This window comes from Nomascus leucogenys, chromosome 3 (assembly GCF_006542625.1).
Source record: "Nomascus leucogenys isolate Asia chromosome 3, Asia_NLE_v1, whole genome shotgun sequence".
Classification (NCBI taxonomy): domain Eukaryota; kingdom Metazoa; phylum Chordata; class Mammalia; order Primates; family Hylobatidae; genus Nomascus; species Nomascus leucogenys.
Genome location: NC_044383.1, coordinates 117,155,149 through 117,174,383, shown reverse-complemented (window position 1 = coordinate 117,174,383; position 19,235 = coordinate 117,155,149). Strand labels below are relative to the sequence as shown.

The window sequence follows — 19,235 nt, the reverse complement described above, 5'->3', positions numbered from 1 at the left end:
TCTCACGTGAGCTCTGAGGTAGTTATTACTCTCATTTTACAGACAGGGAGACTTAAGTGGTTTTACTTTGTCACACTGGTGCGGTGCAGTAATAGTAAATGCTACAAAATTTACTATTTTGGAAACTAGGTCCGATAGAGGAACTGGTCCAGCCATCATGCTGATACTTCATGTACTGCCAAATTGTAGTGGTGAGCTGTGTGGATGTTTTTTCCTCTTAATCTTGTAGGGAAATTCTGCCCATGAGGGCGTGTTCCTATTTTTGAAATGGAAACCAATGAGAACGTGTGAATTATTAATAAGAGTTGACTTGAAGCTAGTGTTGGAATTGGAATGTGTTTTCTCCTTGAGCTGAGGTGTATTTTTGTAGACATCAGTTGTTTTAAATATCCTTTTTACCCTAAATTTCAAATAGCATCATAACCAATTGTTATGTACTGCAACTCTTTTAGTACTCACTGCACCTCCTGTGGTATCTGCTATCTGTTATCCCCATTTCACAGATGAGCAGATTAAGGCAAGCAGGTGTTAAGTGTCTTGCCATGGGTCACATAGCTTATAAGTAGTGGAAGTATATTTAGAACTTTGGTGTTTGACATACAGAGCCCAGTACTCTTATTCTCTACACTGTATTTGTATATACTTTTAATATATAGACAAACAAGCACATATCTATCTTAAACATACTCAGTAATTTAATTGACTATTAAATCCTGATTGCGAACCTATAATATGTATGTGACACATTGCTTTATTTTTAATTTTTTTATTATTTGTGTATTTATTTATTGAGACAGGGTCTCACTGTCACCCAGCCTGGATTGCAGTGTCGTGAACACAGCTCACTGCCGCCTCAGCCTCCCAGGCTTAAGCAATCCTTCCACCCCAGCCTCCAGAGTAGCTGAGACTACCGGTACATGCCACCACACCTGGCTAATGTTTGTACTTTTTGTAGAGATGAGGTTTCACCATGTTGCCCAGGCTGATCTTGAACTCCTGAACTCAAGTGATATGCCTGCCTCAGCCTCCCAAAGTGCTGGGATTACAGGCGTGAGCTACCATGCCTGGCCTTACACTGCTTATTATGTTGAAATAATGTAATCTGTGTGGCATTCTCCTTCTTCCCTTTACAATTTGATGCAATTCTGTTCTTTTCAGAAGTGTTACCATAAGAGGCTTAATAATAAAAGTACCAGATTCTCCTCTTCAAGGTACATGTGTGGGGAACATTAATTTTCACACGCTGGATGAACTAGTACACATTTTGATAGTGAGAGGGCATTCGTTTTGAGGATGGAAAAGTCTGATGGCTTTTTCTTTTTCACTAGCAGTCCATTGGTGGCTTTTATCAGTGCGTCTGGGGAAGAGGCGTGTGTCTGACCTGACCTCACAGTTGGGTTGTTCCAGGGGTGTGCATCTTAATTGGAAATGAGTCACCACTCTGCTTATGTTTTGCCATTGATGAGACAATGAGCTTTTCTTCTATGGCTGTCAAAGGCTCTTACATCTCTGTTCACAGCAGCTTCTTAAATTAAAAAAATATATATACATATATTCAAGGTAAAAATATGTTAAGTCCTTAGGGGCAGTTGATTTCTCGTCCCACTTCCGTTATCTTGTATTTTTAGAATTTATCCCAAGGAGCGAACACCATATCATTTTCTAGGAAATTGTAAATAGGAGCATAGCTCATATAGAAAATAAAATTCTATCCTACAGATATCATGGAACAAAAAATCAAACATGAAACCGGTGCTGATAGGATAAATTATGTCAGGATCTACTGAATAATAGGGTTAAATGATTTTCCTGGGGAGTAGTGTACTTTATAGATATGAGCCACCTTGAGGAATTGATGGAAACAGTTTGAACATTTTTAAAATAAGAAAATGAACAGCTAACATTTTTCCTTTTTAGTCCTTTTTATATCTATATGGAGTAGCAGTAAAGCAGACGGTGCTTGCTTATGCTTTTGTTTCAGATTTTATGCTTTGTATATGTGTGCAGGGTGGGAGGGCTAAAGTTCAAGAATTAACCACTTTTATATTGTTAGAAAATGAGAAAACAAATATTTAATGTTAATTTATAATAAATCATGTATCTGATATGATGTCTTATATTTATAGCAGTCTTGGAATCTTTAGTACTTGAAAAGTAAAGTTATTATTTTTTCTCCAGAAACATGCCAAGGGACAAGTGTTATTTGACAAAGTGTGTGAACACCTCAATCTCTTGGAGAAAGACTACTTTGGACTTTTGTTTCAGGAAAGCCCTGAGCAGAAAGTAAGTGATTTCAAGTTTATTTGTATCTTTTTAGAACATACTGTATTTTTTTATTAACTAGTTTATCTCAGTTTAAAATTTAGCTTTAAAATAACTTAGGTGTCTATTATGACTTAACTGTGAAATTTGGTAAATACTGAAAAACTATCTTGTGTAGAGAGAAACCACCTGTAGCTTTTTGGCATGTGTGTATTTGTGTGTGTGCATGCATATGTGTACATGCTTTGCACTTACATCATGAGCAGACAGAATAGAATGTCATCAGTGGAAAAGTGATGTTCTGGCATAAAGAGAACACAGACTAAATGGTATTATTTTAATCACTTTTGGCTCTCAATCACTCAATCTGGCCTTTTGGTACTAAATAAGTAAAGAAGCTGGTCACATCTGTTCATATTTTGCAGTCACCTGTATGCTAGGTATTAAAGCATACCCGAAAGGCAGGGAAGGCGGCACATTGGAACGATTCTGTCTGAGGATACCAAGAACACTTGGTCACAGTGAAAGGGATTACTCGCCATGATCTAACATTCAAATCACAGTCAGTAGAACAGAGCAATCAATAGAAGAACAGAAGTGTGAATTTTATTTGCCTACATTGCTATCATTGTTAGTATTTACATGTCCTACTAATGAAGTATAGGATAGTAAGAGTGATAATTATGTATACTTTAAGTTTTCTCAACTTGCTTAGCCTTAAATACTTGATATCTAATTTGTGGTTTAATTCCTTGTTTAGACTAAAGACAATTAAATTGCATGCCTGCCTGCTGAATACTACATGAGTATTCTTAATTGAACTCTGTTTAGAGTACTGTTTTCAGATGTAATAGCACATTTGACTAAATAAACTAGGTTTTTTAGACTGTAAATTATAAGGTGGTCTTGATAATGTTTCCAATTATGTGCTCTTCTGTTTGTCCTAAAAGCTGCAAAAGAGAAAGTGGTGGGAATTTGGCTAGGATTACCTACTTTTTTTGAGATCACATACTGGTAGATTCATAGGAGCATACAATATAATCTTTGTAAAGTAGAGGGACAATTCAGTATGTTGTACAATATGTAGAATAACATGTTCTCTTAGTAGGCGTAGGATATACTACATTAAGAAATCTGGGCTAAGCGCGGTGGCTCATGCCCGTAATCCCAGCACTTTGGGAGGCCGAGGCGGGTGGATCACTTGAGGTCAGGAGTTCAAGACCAGCCTGGTCAACATGGTGAAACCCCGTCTTTACTAAAAATACAAAAATTAGCCGGGTGTGGTGGTGGGCGCCTGTAATCTCAGCTACTCGGGAGGCTGAGGCAGGAGAATTGCTTGAACCCAGGGGGCAAAGGTTGCAGTGAGCCGAGATCACGCCACTGCACTCCAGCCTGGACGACCGAGTGAGACTGTCTCAAAAAAAAAAAGAAAAAGAAAAAGAAAAAAGAAATCTGATATTTTTGAAATAACTAGTTTTGCATAAGAAAATGTAGCATTTAGTAGTATTTATTTAGATACTAGGATATACAATTTTTTTATTTTGACAACTCTCAATTTATGTCTACTTCATAGCTTTCACTGAATCTCAGACTCATATTCTTAACTGCCTACTGGATGTGGGAGTTGGCAATTCCCTCTGTCTGTCATCTACACATTTAGTACACACCTTGTTTGTTACTCTTTCTCCCCATTATTCTATGAATTCCTGGAGGGTAGAGGCCATGCCTTACTTATCTGTATAGCCTCCGTATATGTAGACATTAACTGCTATTTATTACCCGTGTGTTATATCACACCTTTAAGGATATGCACTCTCATGAAAATAGAAAATAGCAAGTGTTGGCAAAGATGTGGAGAGACTGGAGATGCTGTGTACTAAACTGATACAACCACTCTGGAAAACAGTGTGGAAGTTCCACAGAAAATTAAAAATAGAACTAGTGGCTGGGCACGGTGGCTCACACCTGTAATCCCAGCACTTTGGGAGGCTGAGGCAGGCAGATCATGAGGTCAGGAGCTCCAGGTCAGCCTGGCCAACATGGTGAAACCCCATCTCTACTATTAAAAATACAAAAATTAGTCGGGCATGGTGGCATGCGCCTGTAGTCCCAGCTACTTGGGATGCTGAGGCAGGAGAATCGTTTGAACCCGGGAGGTAGAGGTTGCAGTGAGCCGAGATTGCGGCATTGCACTCCAGGCTGGGCAACAAGAGTGAAACTCCATCTTGAAAAAAAAAAAAAAACTAAAAGAACTACATGATCTAGCAGTCCCACTTCTGAGTATATATACAAAATAATTGAAAGCAAGATCTTGAAGAGATATTTGTTTACCCATGTTTATCGCAGCATTATTCATAATAGCCAAGAGATGAAAGCAACATAAATGTCCATTAATGGGTGAATAAAGAAAATGTGGTTTATACATACAATGGAATATGTATGTACATATCAATACATACTCAGCCTTGAGAAAGAAGGAAATCCTGTCACATGTTATATCGTGGATTAACCTAGAGGACACCATGTTAAGTGAGTTAAGGCAGTCACTAAAAGACAAGCACTATAGGATTCCACTTATATGAGGTATCTAAAGTAGTCAGACTCATAGAAACAAAGAGCAGAATGGTGGTTGCTAGGGGCTGGGGGAGGGGGAGTTGAGGAATTGTTTAATGGGTAGAGTTTCAGTTTTGCAAGATGTAAAAGTTCTAGAGATCTGTTGGACAATGAGAATGTAGTTTAGATTACTCAACTGTACATTAATAAATGGTTAAAATGGCAAGTTTTATGTTATGTGTTTTTTACTACAATTAAAAATAATCCCACTACCTGTGTATAAACCAGCGTGCTCACTGCTGAGGCTCTAACCGTAAACAGTGAGGACCTGACTCTGCCCTCAGAAATGTCCCTGCTTATGTTTTAGTTGAGGGGGCAGAGTGGAAAAGCTAATTCTGCAGTTAGTGAATTTTGATTACTACTCTGCAGGAAGAAGTCAGGATGCTAACAGGAAGACTCTGCTTAGGAGGAAGTGATGCTTAAGCAGAAACCTCATGTGTGAGTGGACTTTGGCTGGGCGATGGGACATGGGAAGCACATACATGAGGCCCTGAGACTGGAGCAGCTGTCTGCTTGAAAACTGGAAAGAAGCCTGGTGTGGGTTTGTAAGGGGAGAATGAGATTAGGCTAGGGGAAAGGCTGGGTGTCAACGAGGCTCAGATCATGCAGGGCCACTTAAGGCTATATGTTAAGGCTTGGGACATTTCCTTTTTGCTAAGAAAAATGGCAAACCATTGATAGGCTGAAGCAAGGATATGAGATGACCAGTTTTGTCTTTAAAAAGGTCACTTTGGTTGATGGGTGGCATGGGATGAGAGGGGACTTGAGTAGGGCTGTACACCCAAAGCACAAAAGTAGCCTTGAGTAAGGTTTTGGCAGTGGAAGTAGAAAAGCGAATGATTGAAGAGAGAATGAGGAAGGAGGCTGACTCAATCTGATGAATGATTGGACATGAAGGATGACCGATACCAAGAATTAAGGCCTGGGTATCTGGAGGGTTGGAGCTGTTCAGTAAGAAGGGTAGGAGGACTCGATTCGGGGATTGGTAGGGGATATCGTGAGTGTAGTTTCTGACATATTGAGTTTTAGGTTCAATAGCTTATGGAAAGAACAAGTAAATAAATGAATTTAGTTTTGGAGGTGTCTTAAAGAATGGCAGCTTGCATGGAACAAATACTCCACTCTAGGTATAATCTGTCTCAGCAGTGCAGGGTGCATGGGATAGCTTTATTTCCTGATGTGAGTATCGTATTTATATGGAGGCTTGTAACCAGGCGTACTTCTTTGTAACTTACTTGTTTTTTTAAAAAAATCAGAGGTGGCTTTTACCATACAAATATTCCAAATAAAATAGAAATGGCTGTTAACAGCTAATCATTCTGGTATGATTAGGCAGCAGGCACCTTCCCTGTGTTACCTCATATAGTTCTCAGAATAACCCTAAGAGGTAGGTACTATTCACTACACTTTATAGATGCAGAAATTTGAGGCATAGAGGAAGTTAAAGAAGTCACTCAAGGTCACCTAGCCAATAAATGTTGGTGATAAGACTCAAATTCAGGCAAAAAACTCAGAAGAAAAAATGCATTTTAGATTTTAAGGAAAATGCCAACAGTTATAAACCTTCTGTCAGTCAAGGTAAAAATGGGCACAGTTTTTCGTAGCTATCATAACTGGAAAGTAGAAGAATACCATCTTGCCTCAGAGGGATTTTTCATGTTCTTAAATTCTGAAAGTCACCTTGCAAGACTTTTAACATAGGGTGTTGAAGGACGTTGTGAACTGAGTTCCTAGGATGAGTTTCACAGTTGATGTTTCTATTATATTGTCAACAAATTTAAGGGCATGAGCTAACTTACTGATGGTGATTCTGTGATGAGTGCTGCTCAAAAGAGACTTCTTCGTTTGTGTTAGAATCACCTGGGAGACAGATTTTCAATTAGGAATCTTATTTATCTCTCTTCTTCCTCCATTGTTCGTAAACATACATGCGTGCATGCGCGCATATGCACATACACATAGAAATGCACGTTCATTGGGCCGGGCGCGGTGGCTCACGCTTGTAATCCCAGCACTTTGGGAGGCCGAGGCGGGCGGATCACGAGGTCAGGACATCGAGACTACGGTGAAACTCCGTCTCTACTAAAAATACAAAAAATTAGCCGGGCGTGGTGGCGGGCGCCTGTAGTCCCAGCTACTCGGAGAGGCTGAGGCAGGAGAATGGCGTGAACCCGGGAGGCGGAGCTTGCAGTGAGCCGAGATCGCGCCACTGCACTCCAGCCTGGGTGACAGAGCGAGACTCCATATCAAAAAAAAAAAAAAAAAAAAAAGTGCATGTTCATTGGGTATGCCATAATTCCTCCCTTTCCAGTTAAAAAATAGTGCCATTACTATTTAATTTACATATAGGATGTTGAAGGATGTTATGGGCTGTGCTACCAGCAGGGGTATGTCTTATTCCTCAGATATGTTGGGCCAGAAAACAGATTAACCTTCGATCAGGTTGATATTTTCAAGTATATAGCTTTCCAGTAATCTAATTTAATTCAGTGATAGAGCTTAATATACCCTGTCCTAAATACCAGCTGGACATTTATTAGGGACTAGATAGGAGAGACACTTTAAAGTTTTACTACCTGACAAGGGCCTGTGGTATGAATATTTTATATTGTTATATTAAAGCAGATCTATAAATTTTGGAAATCATACGAGCAGTTTAGTGTTGGCATTCTATTATAGCTATTGAGAATTACGGCCAGTATTCTGGATGTGGGCAGGGAAGGGACATTTTGCACAGAAGAAAAGTAATTGTTCCAGCATGAATGATTACGATGTGGGTGCGGAGTTTAAAGTTGTCCGGAGGGCTGGAGGATGTGGCAGTTCCAGCGTCTCTGAATAGGAAAGACCTGTGAGGGATAGGCAGCTGGCAGGGGGAGGTAGGGACTCGTGTTGCAGCTGTGTTTTCTCGTGAGCACAGTTTTAACTTAGATCATGGGTTAATTTGGGGTGACTTTGTGGGGAGTGCTAATGGAGTTTATGGGAAAGCAGCTGGAAAAATAAGCAAAGATCATTCTTTGGGTCTTGTATCTCATGCTGAGGAATCTAGATTTTAAGTAGAAAGTAACATGGTCAAATTTGCGTATCAGAAAGAACTTGTTCATGGTGTGGAGCGAGATGATAGGGGACTGATACCAGAGGCAGGAAGGTCAGGAAACAGTTGCAGTAGTCTCGTCTAGAGGTGATGAAAACCAGGGCAGTGGTACTAGGAGTGAAGAGGAAAGGACAGAGATTCTGTATAGGTAATGTCTGCCGGACTTTGTGACTGCCACCTCTTAGCTATGGCAGCGAGGGGAGAGTTGAGGAAAAGTCTTAGGTTTCAGGGTTGGGTAGCTGGGGAGCTTGATGGAGACTTTTACACAGGTACCTTGGAGGAGGAGCAGCAGTTTGAAGTATGCTAGGGAGTGGAGATGGAATTTAATTTTTATTTTGCCAAGTTGGACACGTTTGTAAGCTGTTGGCTAGATGATTGGGGATCAGGGAGTAGGTGAAGGATGAAGAAATTTAAAAGTAAAGAATTTGAGAGGCCAGGTATGGTGGCTCATACCTGTAATCCCAGCACTTTAAGAGGCCCAGGCGGGATGATCACTTGAGCCCAGGAATTTGAGACCAGCCTGGGCAACATAGTGAGACTCTGTCTCTACAAAAAAATTAAAAAATTAGCCAGGCATAGTGGCATATACCTTTAGTTCCAGCTATTCAGAGGAGGGGAGAGGGGTGCTGAGGTGGGAGGATCACTTGAGCCCAGTAGGTCAAGGCAGCAATGAGCTGTGATCGCACCACTGCACTTTTGCCTAGGTGACAGAGCAAGACCCTGCCTAAAAAGAAGAAAGAAAAAAAGAAATTTGACAGTGAGTGTAAACTGTTGTTTAAAGAAATGTTTGGCTGTGGAGAAAAGAACAGATGGGAGAATGATACTAGAGGATGTAGACCTGCAGTGTCCAGTACAAGTTTTCATGATGATGAGATGTTTGATACCTACACTGTCCAGCATGGCAGCCATTGGCTGCATATGGCTATTGATCACTTGAAAGAGGGCTAGTGTGTCTGAGGAGATAGACTTAAATTTTATTTACTCTAACTAATTTAAATTAAAATAGCCTCGTATGACCAGTGGCTATCATATTGCACAGTGGAGAGAGTTTACTGAGAGTTTTGGGGTTGGCAGATCTACTTTGATGGAAATAACTTTGACTTTAGCTATGAGAAAACCCAAGAGAAGTGTATGTTTGAAGAAAGAGGAGAGTGACTATGATGATGAAAGTCATGAAGAGGATTAGTCTTGAATAAAGATGTTATGTCATCCTGAGTCTGCAAGAAACAGAGTAAAAAGTGGTGCAGTTGTTAAAAAAAATCTTAGTTGAGCAAAGTGCATTCTCCAATCTCTGTGAAATAGAGGGTAAAAGCATTTGCTTAAGAGTGACTAGGGTAGCAGTGGGACAAGAGAAGGAGCCAACCAAGAATTAGTATGTGGATTGCTGTTAATAGTTCTGCTGAGACTGGGGGGTCATACATTTGGGATGGCAGCAGAATATATTTGTGTGTGTTTTTCTCTAATTGCCATTAGCAACCTGAGTATCATAGTTGAGAAATGGAGTATTAGCAGGGTTCTCAGTTGACTATGTTCATGGAGGCAATAGTAAGAGGATGCAGGATTGTGAAATCTGGAGTTGCTGATGAGATGTAATTAAGCTAATTATTCACAGGGTCACAGGAAAGAAAATTACTGAAGCAGTAATAGGCTGATACATTGGGAGAACATGGCTGGGGCAAAGGATGAATGTTCAAAGATGTTGAAGAGTAGGTACAGTGGGGATACATGAGTGGAAAATTAGAGGGAGAGGAAATGGTTGCATCTGAGAATGGGCTGATGAAGTCTAATGAGGTGAAGAGCTATGTGATGATGACAAGACCCAGGGAGTGTGGCTGTGAAAGGGGATGGCTGAAGTCAAGGAGAGAGATTAAGGTCATTAAGGAAGAAAATACTAAGATAAAGGTACATTTGTTTGTGTCTACTGTAGCATTCTTATTGACAGATACTAATGCTAAATAAGGAATTCATAATTCCTTATTATATGTGGTAGTTTCTCTTATGAAAGGTAAGATGAACATATAAAATTAGATACATTTTTTGTATATAGGCTGTAACTCAAAAAATTTGGGAACTTAAGAATGAGGTGTCCTTTCTGAGACATTCACTTTTCAGGAGTGAATATTTAAATATAATTAGCAATATCTTTAGTTATTCATATATAATCTGATTTGCTATAACTTTTATGTTGTGTAATTTTTAAAAATTTCTATCTGCTTATGTAGACAAAATCCAGTCCTCAAGACATCTAGGCAAAACAACTCTTATTCTTCCACTATAGATTTGTATGGTATCCTATTTTTTCCCCACAGAAATTTATTACTATTATACTAACTCAGCTCAATCAGTCCTGCTTTGTTTAAAACCCATGCAGTTTTAACAACAGAATATAATGATGTAAGGATCTTTCCTTTCCATGCCGAATATTATCTGTACTTATGGGAAATTTTGATACTTAATTCAACCCATTATAAAGTAAAGGTGAGTGAAAACCACAATTATTTGTATACAAATTTTTCATGGAGAGAAAATCTACACATTTGTTTGGTTTTAATACAGTACTATATCTCTCATGGTTGAGACACTGAGGTGAAAGCCTTTTTAGTTCATTCTGGGTATGAAAATCTGTCATTGTTAGTGTCGAAGCTTTTTTAATGTCTATTGAGAGTGCTTATATAAACTTTACTATGGAAAATGTTGTTAAAAATATGTGGAATCAAGCAACATGTTATTCAATATGGAATTCCAAGTCCATATAGTTCTTGTATTCATGTCTAAATGAAACCATCGTTAAGGGTTTTGGACTCTCTTTAAAGGGAAAAATATTGTCTTGAATTTTTGATGTTAATAGTTTGGCATTTGGCCCAAAATGACATTATAATGTCATTTTGCTGCAATCTATATTGAAAAAGGAGCTTGTTAGAAATGTAGTTGATATCCACGGCTAACTTTATGAAAATTAGTTGAAACAGTCATCTAATAGACCATTTTGTTCCAGAAACTAGAACTAAAAGCTCAAATATTAAACTGTTTGCATATATAAACTATTCTTTAATAAAGTTCTACATTCAATCTAGTTAAACTTTATAATCCCACATTCTCCTAGCTGTGTAGTGAATGTTTCACTGTGATGCAGTGCCTGTAACTTTTCTCCTAACACCAGCATTACTAATGGTAGAGTTCTTTTAAACCCAATTTAGTCAAAGGTATATTAAAGGGGATCTGTTTCAGCACTGTAAATTCCTGTGAGAAAATGCAGATTCTAGACAAAACTACTTTTAACTTTTAGTAATACACTGTGAATTGGGTTGAATTTGTTAATTTCTCTTACCTAGCCAAATTAGAGATCACCTAAAGCAAGTGAGGAAGGCATGGCGAGGCATTTGAGAAACTTCGAACTCTGGGGTCTTAGGGTCTAACTTAAAGGGGAATTAAATGAATGAGATAGTTTTTTTTGGGAGGAAAGAAACTGTTAAAGAAAAATTTATTCTAACACTTGTTAAAATGGTAAGGCCGACTTTATTCAGGACTGTTGTAATAGGTATAAGGACCTTTGCAGTGGGGTTTTGCAGTAGGCAAGAGAGATTGGGCTCAACTCCAAATACGACAAGGAAAAGTGGAAATTTATAGTCAAGGAGCAGGGTGGGGGTCAGTAGATGGGAAACTACTAAGAGGAAACATCGGGGGGCACTTAGGGGAATTCTGGCTAAACCAAGTTAACAGGATTCTTGCTGAAGGCAGGTGAGGGTGATCTGATATCACTTGGGGGATGGTGGAGGATGAGGAACCCCATCAAATATCAAGGGTAATTAGTTATCAAGGGTGGGGGATTCCCACTAAACCAACTTATTAACAGGATTCTTGCTAAAGTTGGATGGTGTGTAGATGGACCCAGAAGTCTACAAGTTGAAGCCTAATTGGGAAGAGGATTCAGAGGAGCCTGACTAAAGTTTGGTCAAGAAAAGACTCTTTGTCTTAACTAGAAGATGGATTTTGTGACTGTATTTTGGGTTGTTATCCAGGTCAAGCATGGTTAGGACCCTGCTGTGGACAACTGCACACCCAGACTACTAATGCCAGTTGATGACTGTGGTTGCATATCTCTTGTCAGGTGAAAGTGGTTAGCAAGTAGAATAAAAAGACCTGGCATTCTTTGGTACAGCTGCTTATTGTGATGGGGAGGAGTTCAAAGGAACACTTAGATATGGGAATGTGGAAACTGTGCCCTGCCAGGGCTTTCTGCAGGAAGCTGTCAACAATTAGAAGGTTTACTCAGTGAAGGCTGACAAGCCAGTAGGACTTGAAAAATGTCTCTCTATATTGAGCTTTCAGGAAAAGAAAGGAATTTCTACATAAAAAGAACTCTAGGGCTATCCTACTCAAAAGAGTGCTCCAAGGACCAGCAGTGTTGGCGCCACGCAGAAGCTTCTTAGAAATGAAGAACTCTAGTGCTCACCCTAGACCTGCTGAAATAGACTTTATTTTGGCTAGAAGTTCAGGTGCTTCATATGCACCTTTAAAGTTTGAGAAGCACTGATGTAGGGATAAACTGTTCTTTTGATGTAGCAGAGAGCATTACAGGAGTTTGAGATGTCATGAAAGCCATGGGAGGAGGGGAGTCCTAGTGGGCCCATGTGGTTTATGGTCCCAGAAGTGTTCAAATATTCATAGCCGCTGAGGCAAGAGGTAGGCCGTTCCCCAAATATGGACATTTGGACCATATATTCTGAGGTTCTTTCTAACACTGGTATTCTATGAATATAAATACAGTATTAGGATTCATAATTAAGCTTTTTTTTTTTCCCTAGATGTTTCTGTCACTAGAGCATAATTGAGAATCATCTTTAACACTTTTTCTGGGAACCCGTAATGAAAATGTTGTAGGGGAAATGTCATAAGACAAGACTTTTATCCTCAGATTGTGGCAGATAAAGAGTAAGATTAAGGAGATTCTCTAATTAACTAGTAGAAAGATTTTAGTGTAAAATACATATAAGTACAGCTATTCACTGTGCTGCTTGGTTAAAAAAAATTCTGTAACCTTTTAAGGCAGGAAAAAAAAATCCCACCTCTTTTTGTGCCTTGGATTCCTTTGGCAGTCTGCTGAATTCTATAGGCTGCTTCTCAGAACAGTGTTTTCAGTGTATAACTATAACAAACGTACATAGGGCTACAAAGAAAGCCAATAACTAAATAACATTCCCAAAATAGTAATCTAAAATTTGAGACAAAGTAATAGGTATGTATATTAGTCTGTTTTCATACTGCTGATAAAGACATACCTGAGTCTGGGCAATTTGCAAAAGAAAGAGGTTTATTGGACTTACAATTCCACATGGCTGGGGAGGCTTCACAATCATGGCAGAAGGCAAGGAGGAGCAAGTCACATCTTACATGGATGGTGGCAGGCAGAGAGAGAGCTTGTGCAGAGAAACTCCCGTTTTTAAAACCATTAGATCTCGTGAGACCCATTCACTATCATGAGACAGCATGAAGATCTGCCCCCATGATTCACTCATCTCCCACCAGGCCCCTCCCACAACAAGTTGGAATCATGGGAGCTACAAGATGAGATTTGGGTAGGGACACAGAGCCAAACCATATCAGTATGTGTTTTTATTTATTAATCATCAGTATCAAATCTAGTAGCTACGGTGATGTCAAAATATTGGCTAGCATAAATGGTATTTTAAGATTTGCAGCTACTACAATGTGATGTGGAAATATTTTTGATTTCTGCAGGTGACAAAGAGGTTCTGCTGATATTAACCAGGTTTTTTTCTGCTATGTTCCTAATTGACAGTGATGCTAAGTTTCAGTTAGAAGTTAGTAAAAATAAAGATGGAACATATTTCCCCAGACTTGAGTTCATTACCTCCCGATTTCATGTTTGAAGGTGATTTAACAATACTTGATATTCTAAGGCCACATTTTAATTTTATTTTACTTCTGATGGAAGCCTGTTTTAGGATTCCTTGTAACTTTTATTATTAGTCTCTTATTTTACCTGATGTTCATTCAGGAGATAAATATTTACTGTATTCATGTTTTGGGTTTGGATTGGGGAGTGGAGAGGAGAAAGTGAGGAGGATACTGAATTGAGTAAGTGACTGTTCCTGCCCTTAAGTAGTTGGCAAAATCCTTGTTTTATTTTTTTTAATAAACCGAGATAAATTTTATTGAAATCTGATATAGGTCAGCTCTCGAGTTTTGCATGGTTGCTTATACCTTAATGTTTGGGAAACACTGAGGAAATCCCTGTCTTGCCTGATCTTTAATTGCCTGAAGCTGTCACTTTCCCGGGTTCCTTCCCTGGAGAATGTTTTAGGATGTTCCGGGCAGTTGTCCATGGACAAAGCTGTCTTTTAAAAAATTTGCCAGGTGGATTTTTACCATCGGCCAAAAAGTAGAAAAGCTTAGCTGGATAATACTTTAACATGTACATAGAAGCTCTTAGACTAGTCATATAGAAAGGGCTTGGTTTTCATTTCATCTTGTCTGTGAATACAGTGACCCTATTTTGTGAACCAAAAGTCTGATTTATTAACTTCTTGTGGGTAGAAATATTCGTGTAGAGATTAAATTCTTTAATGTATATAACACATCACCTATGGAAATATAAAATTATGTGAAGAAGAGATATATACCAAAAGATGATAATTTAGTTTTATTATTGCAAATAGTGATCTACTAATGATGATCTGCTGGGGAAAGTACTTGTATGCGTATTTATTCTTCAGGCTTGAATATTGTTTGAAAAGAACTACCCTATGAGGTAGATGTTGTGATCCCCATTTTGTATTTGAGGAAATTGATGCTTAAAGAAGCCAAGGAATGTGCCCAAGTTAGAGTTGATAGAAAACCAGAATTTGTCTGCGTGTATTTCTGATTCCACAGTTTATATATGTGGCCATAGCAGATGAATCTTTAAGTCTTAAACCTGGCAATGAATACTGTAATGTATCATGGGGTGAGGGCGGTTGTTGTATGTTGTGCACACACACCCTCATGCATTTTTCTCATTCTCTGATGGCATTTTCCATCTTTTTGTGTCTGCTTCTTGGTCCGCTCAGCCCTCCTTAAGTGTCAAACCAAGAAATTAATTTTTATTATTTACTGTATTTATTTAAAAGTTTTGTTTATTATTTCTTTGTAACTGGTAATGCAGATCATTAACTTGTATTTCTTTTAAGTCATTTAAGTCATTTTTTTTTTACTTAGGAATTTGTGATGCTATACTCCACTTACAATCTAAGTACTCATTAGAGATATTCAAGTAAAAATAAATGTAATAAAAATAATATAACTTGTGATCATTTAAGATGATCACAGCGTGGAGAGGAAGGAGGAAAGCAATGGGCATATATCGGTCAGCAGGTATTAATTTAGTTCTTACTGATTGCCTAAAACTGTGTTAAGTACCCTGGAAGATATAAATAATATGGTCTGTTCCAGCCCTTGCAAAGTTGTAGTACTGGGGAGTGAGAAGACAGCCTAATGCTTGGCAGGAATGGAACTTACAGTGCGAAAGTGAATGTGGTTAGGAAAGGGAAAACCAGGTGAAGAAATCATGCTGCTGTTTGATCACATCAGGTAAACCCCGCCCACTTAGTCTTTGGATGGTTGAAAGTAAGCCATTTCAGCCTTCAGTAATCTCTCTGGCAGTGTTGTGGAAAGTGGCCTGAGAACGACACCAAGTCTGAATTTGGCTGTCTGACTTTTCACTCATATTGCTGGGTTTATAGAGCTGACTCTCACCATGCCCTGTGGAAACCGTTAGGTAATTTGTACAAGGGCTGGGTGCTTTAGGTGAGAATAGAAGGTGCCAGGTGGCTGGGACACAGGGTTGGTCCTTGGGGTCACAAGCTTCCACCATCTTCTGGAACAGAGAAGGGTCCTTTGTTGCTCTTCTGTACCGGGGATCTGTATCACTGCTCACACTTAATGAAATTGGGGATTTGGAACAGTCTGTCTTTAAGACCAGCACTTTCTCCTCTACTGTCTTATTTCTGTGTGTTAATATTCTGGGGACATTTTTTTTCTTCTCAATTTGGCGCCATCCAATTCTGTTTTTCTTGCTATGGTTGTTCCTTGGGTGAAAATTCCACCCATTTGCCCCTTTCTCACCTCTCTGCCAGCCTCCAACCAGCCTGGGCTAGAGGCTGAATGATGTGTTTTTCATTCTTGTGCACTTATCGAGGCTGGCCATTTGTGAGCCAGCTGTTGGGTGGGACAGCAGCTGCAGTGCATGCAAACTGAATGGCAGGCTGTCTTCTGAAGGGAGAATTAGAGCTGCTCCCTCACATGGCACTGGAAGCACCCTTAGAGAGGCCTGCTGCCCCTCACATCAGTCTTGCATGCAGCTGGGACACCAGTAATATGAAACTAGACCATGCTCTGGTAGTTCTTTATTGAGAGGTTTGAATATAACCAGTGTTAGAACAGAGCCATGCACACCTTGGATCCTTGCTACCCCGAGTGCGGGCCATGAACAAGTAGTGAAACCCGAGGGGCCATGCAGCTCTGCTTTCACAGCATCTTACTGTTTTACTTTTTAATAGTGTCAGTTAATGTTCCGTTATACCATTTTAATATGGTATTAAGACAGCAGGTTATTTTCTGTGTACTAATAAGCATTTTAATTGTTTGCTTTATATATCTGAATAAAATTCTGTTTAAGCACAGATGTTATAATACAGTGGTCCCCAACCTGTTTGGCAACAGGGACTGGTTTTGTGGAAGACAATTTTTCCACAGACCGGGGCGGGGGTGAGGGAATGGTTTTGGTATGAAACAGCTCCACCTCAGATCATCAGGCGTTAGCCAGAGTCTCATAAGGAGTGTGCAGCCTAGATCCCTCTCTTGTGCAGTTCACAATAGGGTTTGTGCTCCTCTGAGAATCTAATGCAGGTGGTGATCTGACAGGAGGCGATGCTCAGGTGGTAATGCTCACTTACCTGCTGTTCACGTCCTGCTGTGCAGCCCAGTTTCTAAAAGGCCACGATCGGTACCAGTCCGTGGGATGGGGGTTGAGGACCCCTGTTATATTATTTTGGACACTGCTTAGAATGAATAAAACTTATTAGACTCATTTATTTGAATTAGTTTATTGTACCTCAAAAACTGCACTTCTCCTATGTTAGTGATAACTTGAGGATAGAAAAATGTAAATATAAAAATATAAACAAAAAAATCTAAATTTTTTTATTGGACTTTTGCTTGTAGCTTCGAAAAACAAAAATTTAACGTCCTTGGATGGTTCGAATCTAGTGGTTTAAATTTGGTCTTTTTTTGCTTTAAGATGCTATAACAGTTTCCTAGCATTTTTTTAAAGCTTCCTTTTTTGTTGTTTAATTGGAGAGTTTATTTAATTCCATCGGATGTAACTATTGACTTGTTTTCTTTTTTTTATTATTATTATACTTTAAGTTCTGGGATACATGTGCAGAACGTGCAGGTTTGTTACATAGGTATACACGTGCCGTGGTGGTTTGCTTCACCCATCAACCCCTGTCACCTACATTAGGTATTTCTCCTAATGCTATCCCTCCTCTAGCCCCCCACACCCCAATAGGCCCTGGTGTGTGATGTTCCCCTCTCTGTGTCCATGTGTTCTCATTGTTCAGCTCCCACTTATGAGTGTGAATATGCAGGTTTTCTGTTCCTGTGTTAGTTTGCTGAGAATGATGGTTTCCAGCTTCATCCATGTCCCTGCAAAGGACATGAACTCATCCTTTTTTATGGCTGCATAGTATTTCATGGTGTATATGTGCCACATTTTCTTTATCCAGTTTATCATTGATGGGCATTTGAGTTGGTTCCAAGTCATTGCTATTGTGAAGAGTGCTGCAATAAACATATGTGTGCATGTGTCCTTATAAAAGAACGATTTATAATCCTTTGGGTATATACCCAGTAATGGGATTGCTGGGTCAAATGGTGTTTCTAGTTCTAGATCCTTGAGGAATCACCACACCGTCTTCCACAATGGTTGAACTAATTTACACTCCCACCAACAGTGTAAAAGTGTTGCTGTTTCTCCACATCCTCTCCAGCATCTGTTGTTCCCTGACTTTTTAATGATCGCCATTCTAACTGGCATGAGATGGTGTCTCATTGTGGATTTTATTTGCATTTCTCTAATGACCAGTGATGATGAGCTTTTTTTCATATGTTTGTTGGCCGCATAAATGTCTTCTTTTGAGAAGTGTCTGTTCATATCCTTCACCCACTTTTTGATGGAGTTATTTTTTTCTTGTAAATTTGTTTAAGTTCCTTGTAGATTCTGGATATTAGCCCTTTGTCAGATGAATAGATTGCAAACATTTTCTCCCATTCTATAGGTTACCTGTTCACTCTGATGGTAGTTTCTTTTGCTGTGCAGAAGCTCTTTAGTTTAATTAGATCCCATTTGTCAATTTTGGCTTTTGTTGCCATTGCTTTTGGTGTTTTAGAAATGAAGTCTTTGCCCATGCCTATGTCCTGAATGGTATTGCCTAGGTTTTCTTCTAGGATTGTTATGGTTTTAGTCTTATGTTTAAGTCTTTAATCCACCTTAAGTTAATTTTCTATAAGGTGTATACGGTGTAAGGAAGGAGTCCAGTTTCAGTTTTCTGCATATGGCTAGCCAGTTTTCCCAACATCATTTATTAAATAGGAAATCCTTTCCTCATTGCTTGTTTTTGTCAGGTTTGTCAAAAATCAGATGGTTGTAGATGTATGGTGTTATTTCTGAGGCATGTATTCTGTTCCATTTGTCTATATATCTTTTTTGGTACCAGTACCATGCTGTTTTGGTTACTGTAGCCTTGTAGTGTAGTTTGAAGTCAGGTAGTGTGATGCCTCCAGCTTTGTTCTTTTTGTTTAGGATTGTGTTGGCTATATGGGTTCTTTTTTGGTTCCATATGAAATTTAAGGTAGTTTTTTCTAATTCTGTGAAGAAAGTCAATAGTAGCTTGATGGAGATAGCATTGAATCTATAAATTATTTTGGGCAGTATGGTCATTTTCACAATATTGATTCTTCCTATCCATGAGTATGGGATGTTTTTCCATTTGTTTGTGTCCTCTCTTATTTCCTTGTGCAGTGCTTTGTAGTTCTCTTTGAAGAGGTCCTTCACATTCCTTGTAAGTTGTATTCCTAGGTATTTTATTCTCTTAGTAGCAATTGTGAATGGGAGTTCACTCATCATTTGGCTCTCTATTATTGGTGTATAGGAATGCTTGTGATTTTTGCACATTGATTTTGTATCCTGAGACTTTGCTGAAGTTGC

General features: G+C 39.1%; 1 protein-coding gene across 20 annotated transcripts in view; it reads left to right on the top strand.

Annotated features, from left to right (window-relative positions):
* Nucleotides 1-19,235, top strand: part of EPB41L2 (erythrocyte membrane protein band 4.1 like 2) — a 225,325-nt gene that overhangs the window by 135,387 nt on the left and 70,703 nt on the right. For all 20 annotated transcript variants that reach the window (XR_004029359.1, XR_004029358.1, XM_030809682.1 and 17 more), the window contains exon 4: nt 2,179-2,283. Coding sequence is in view for 18 of the 20 variants with exons in the window: in XM_030809682.1 (XP_030665542.1) it covers nt 2,179-2,283 (105 nt within the window). In the remaining 2 variants the exon portion in view is untranslated. The remainder of the gene's footprint in view (nt 1-2,178; nt 2,284-19,235) is intronic.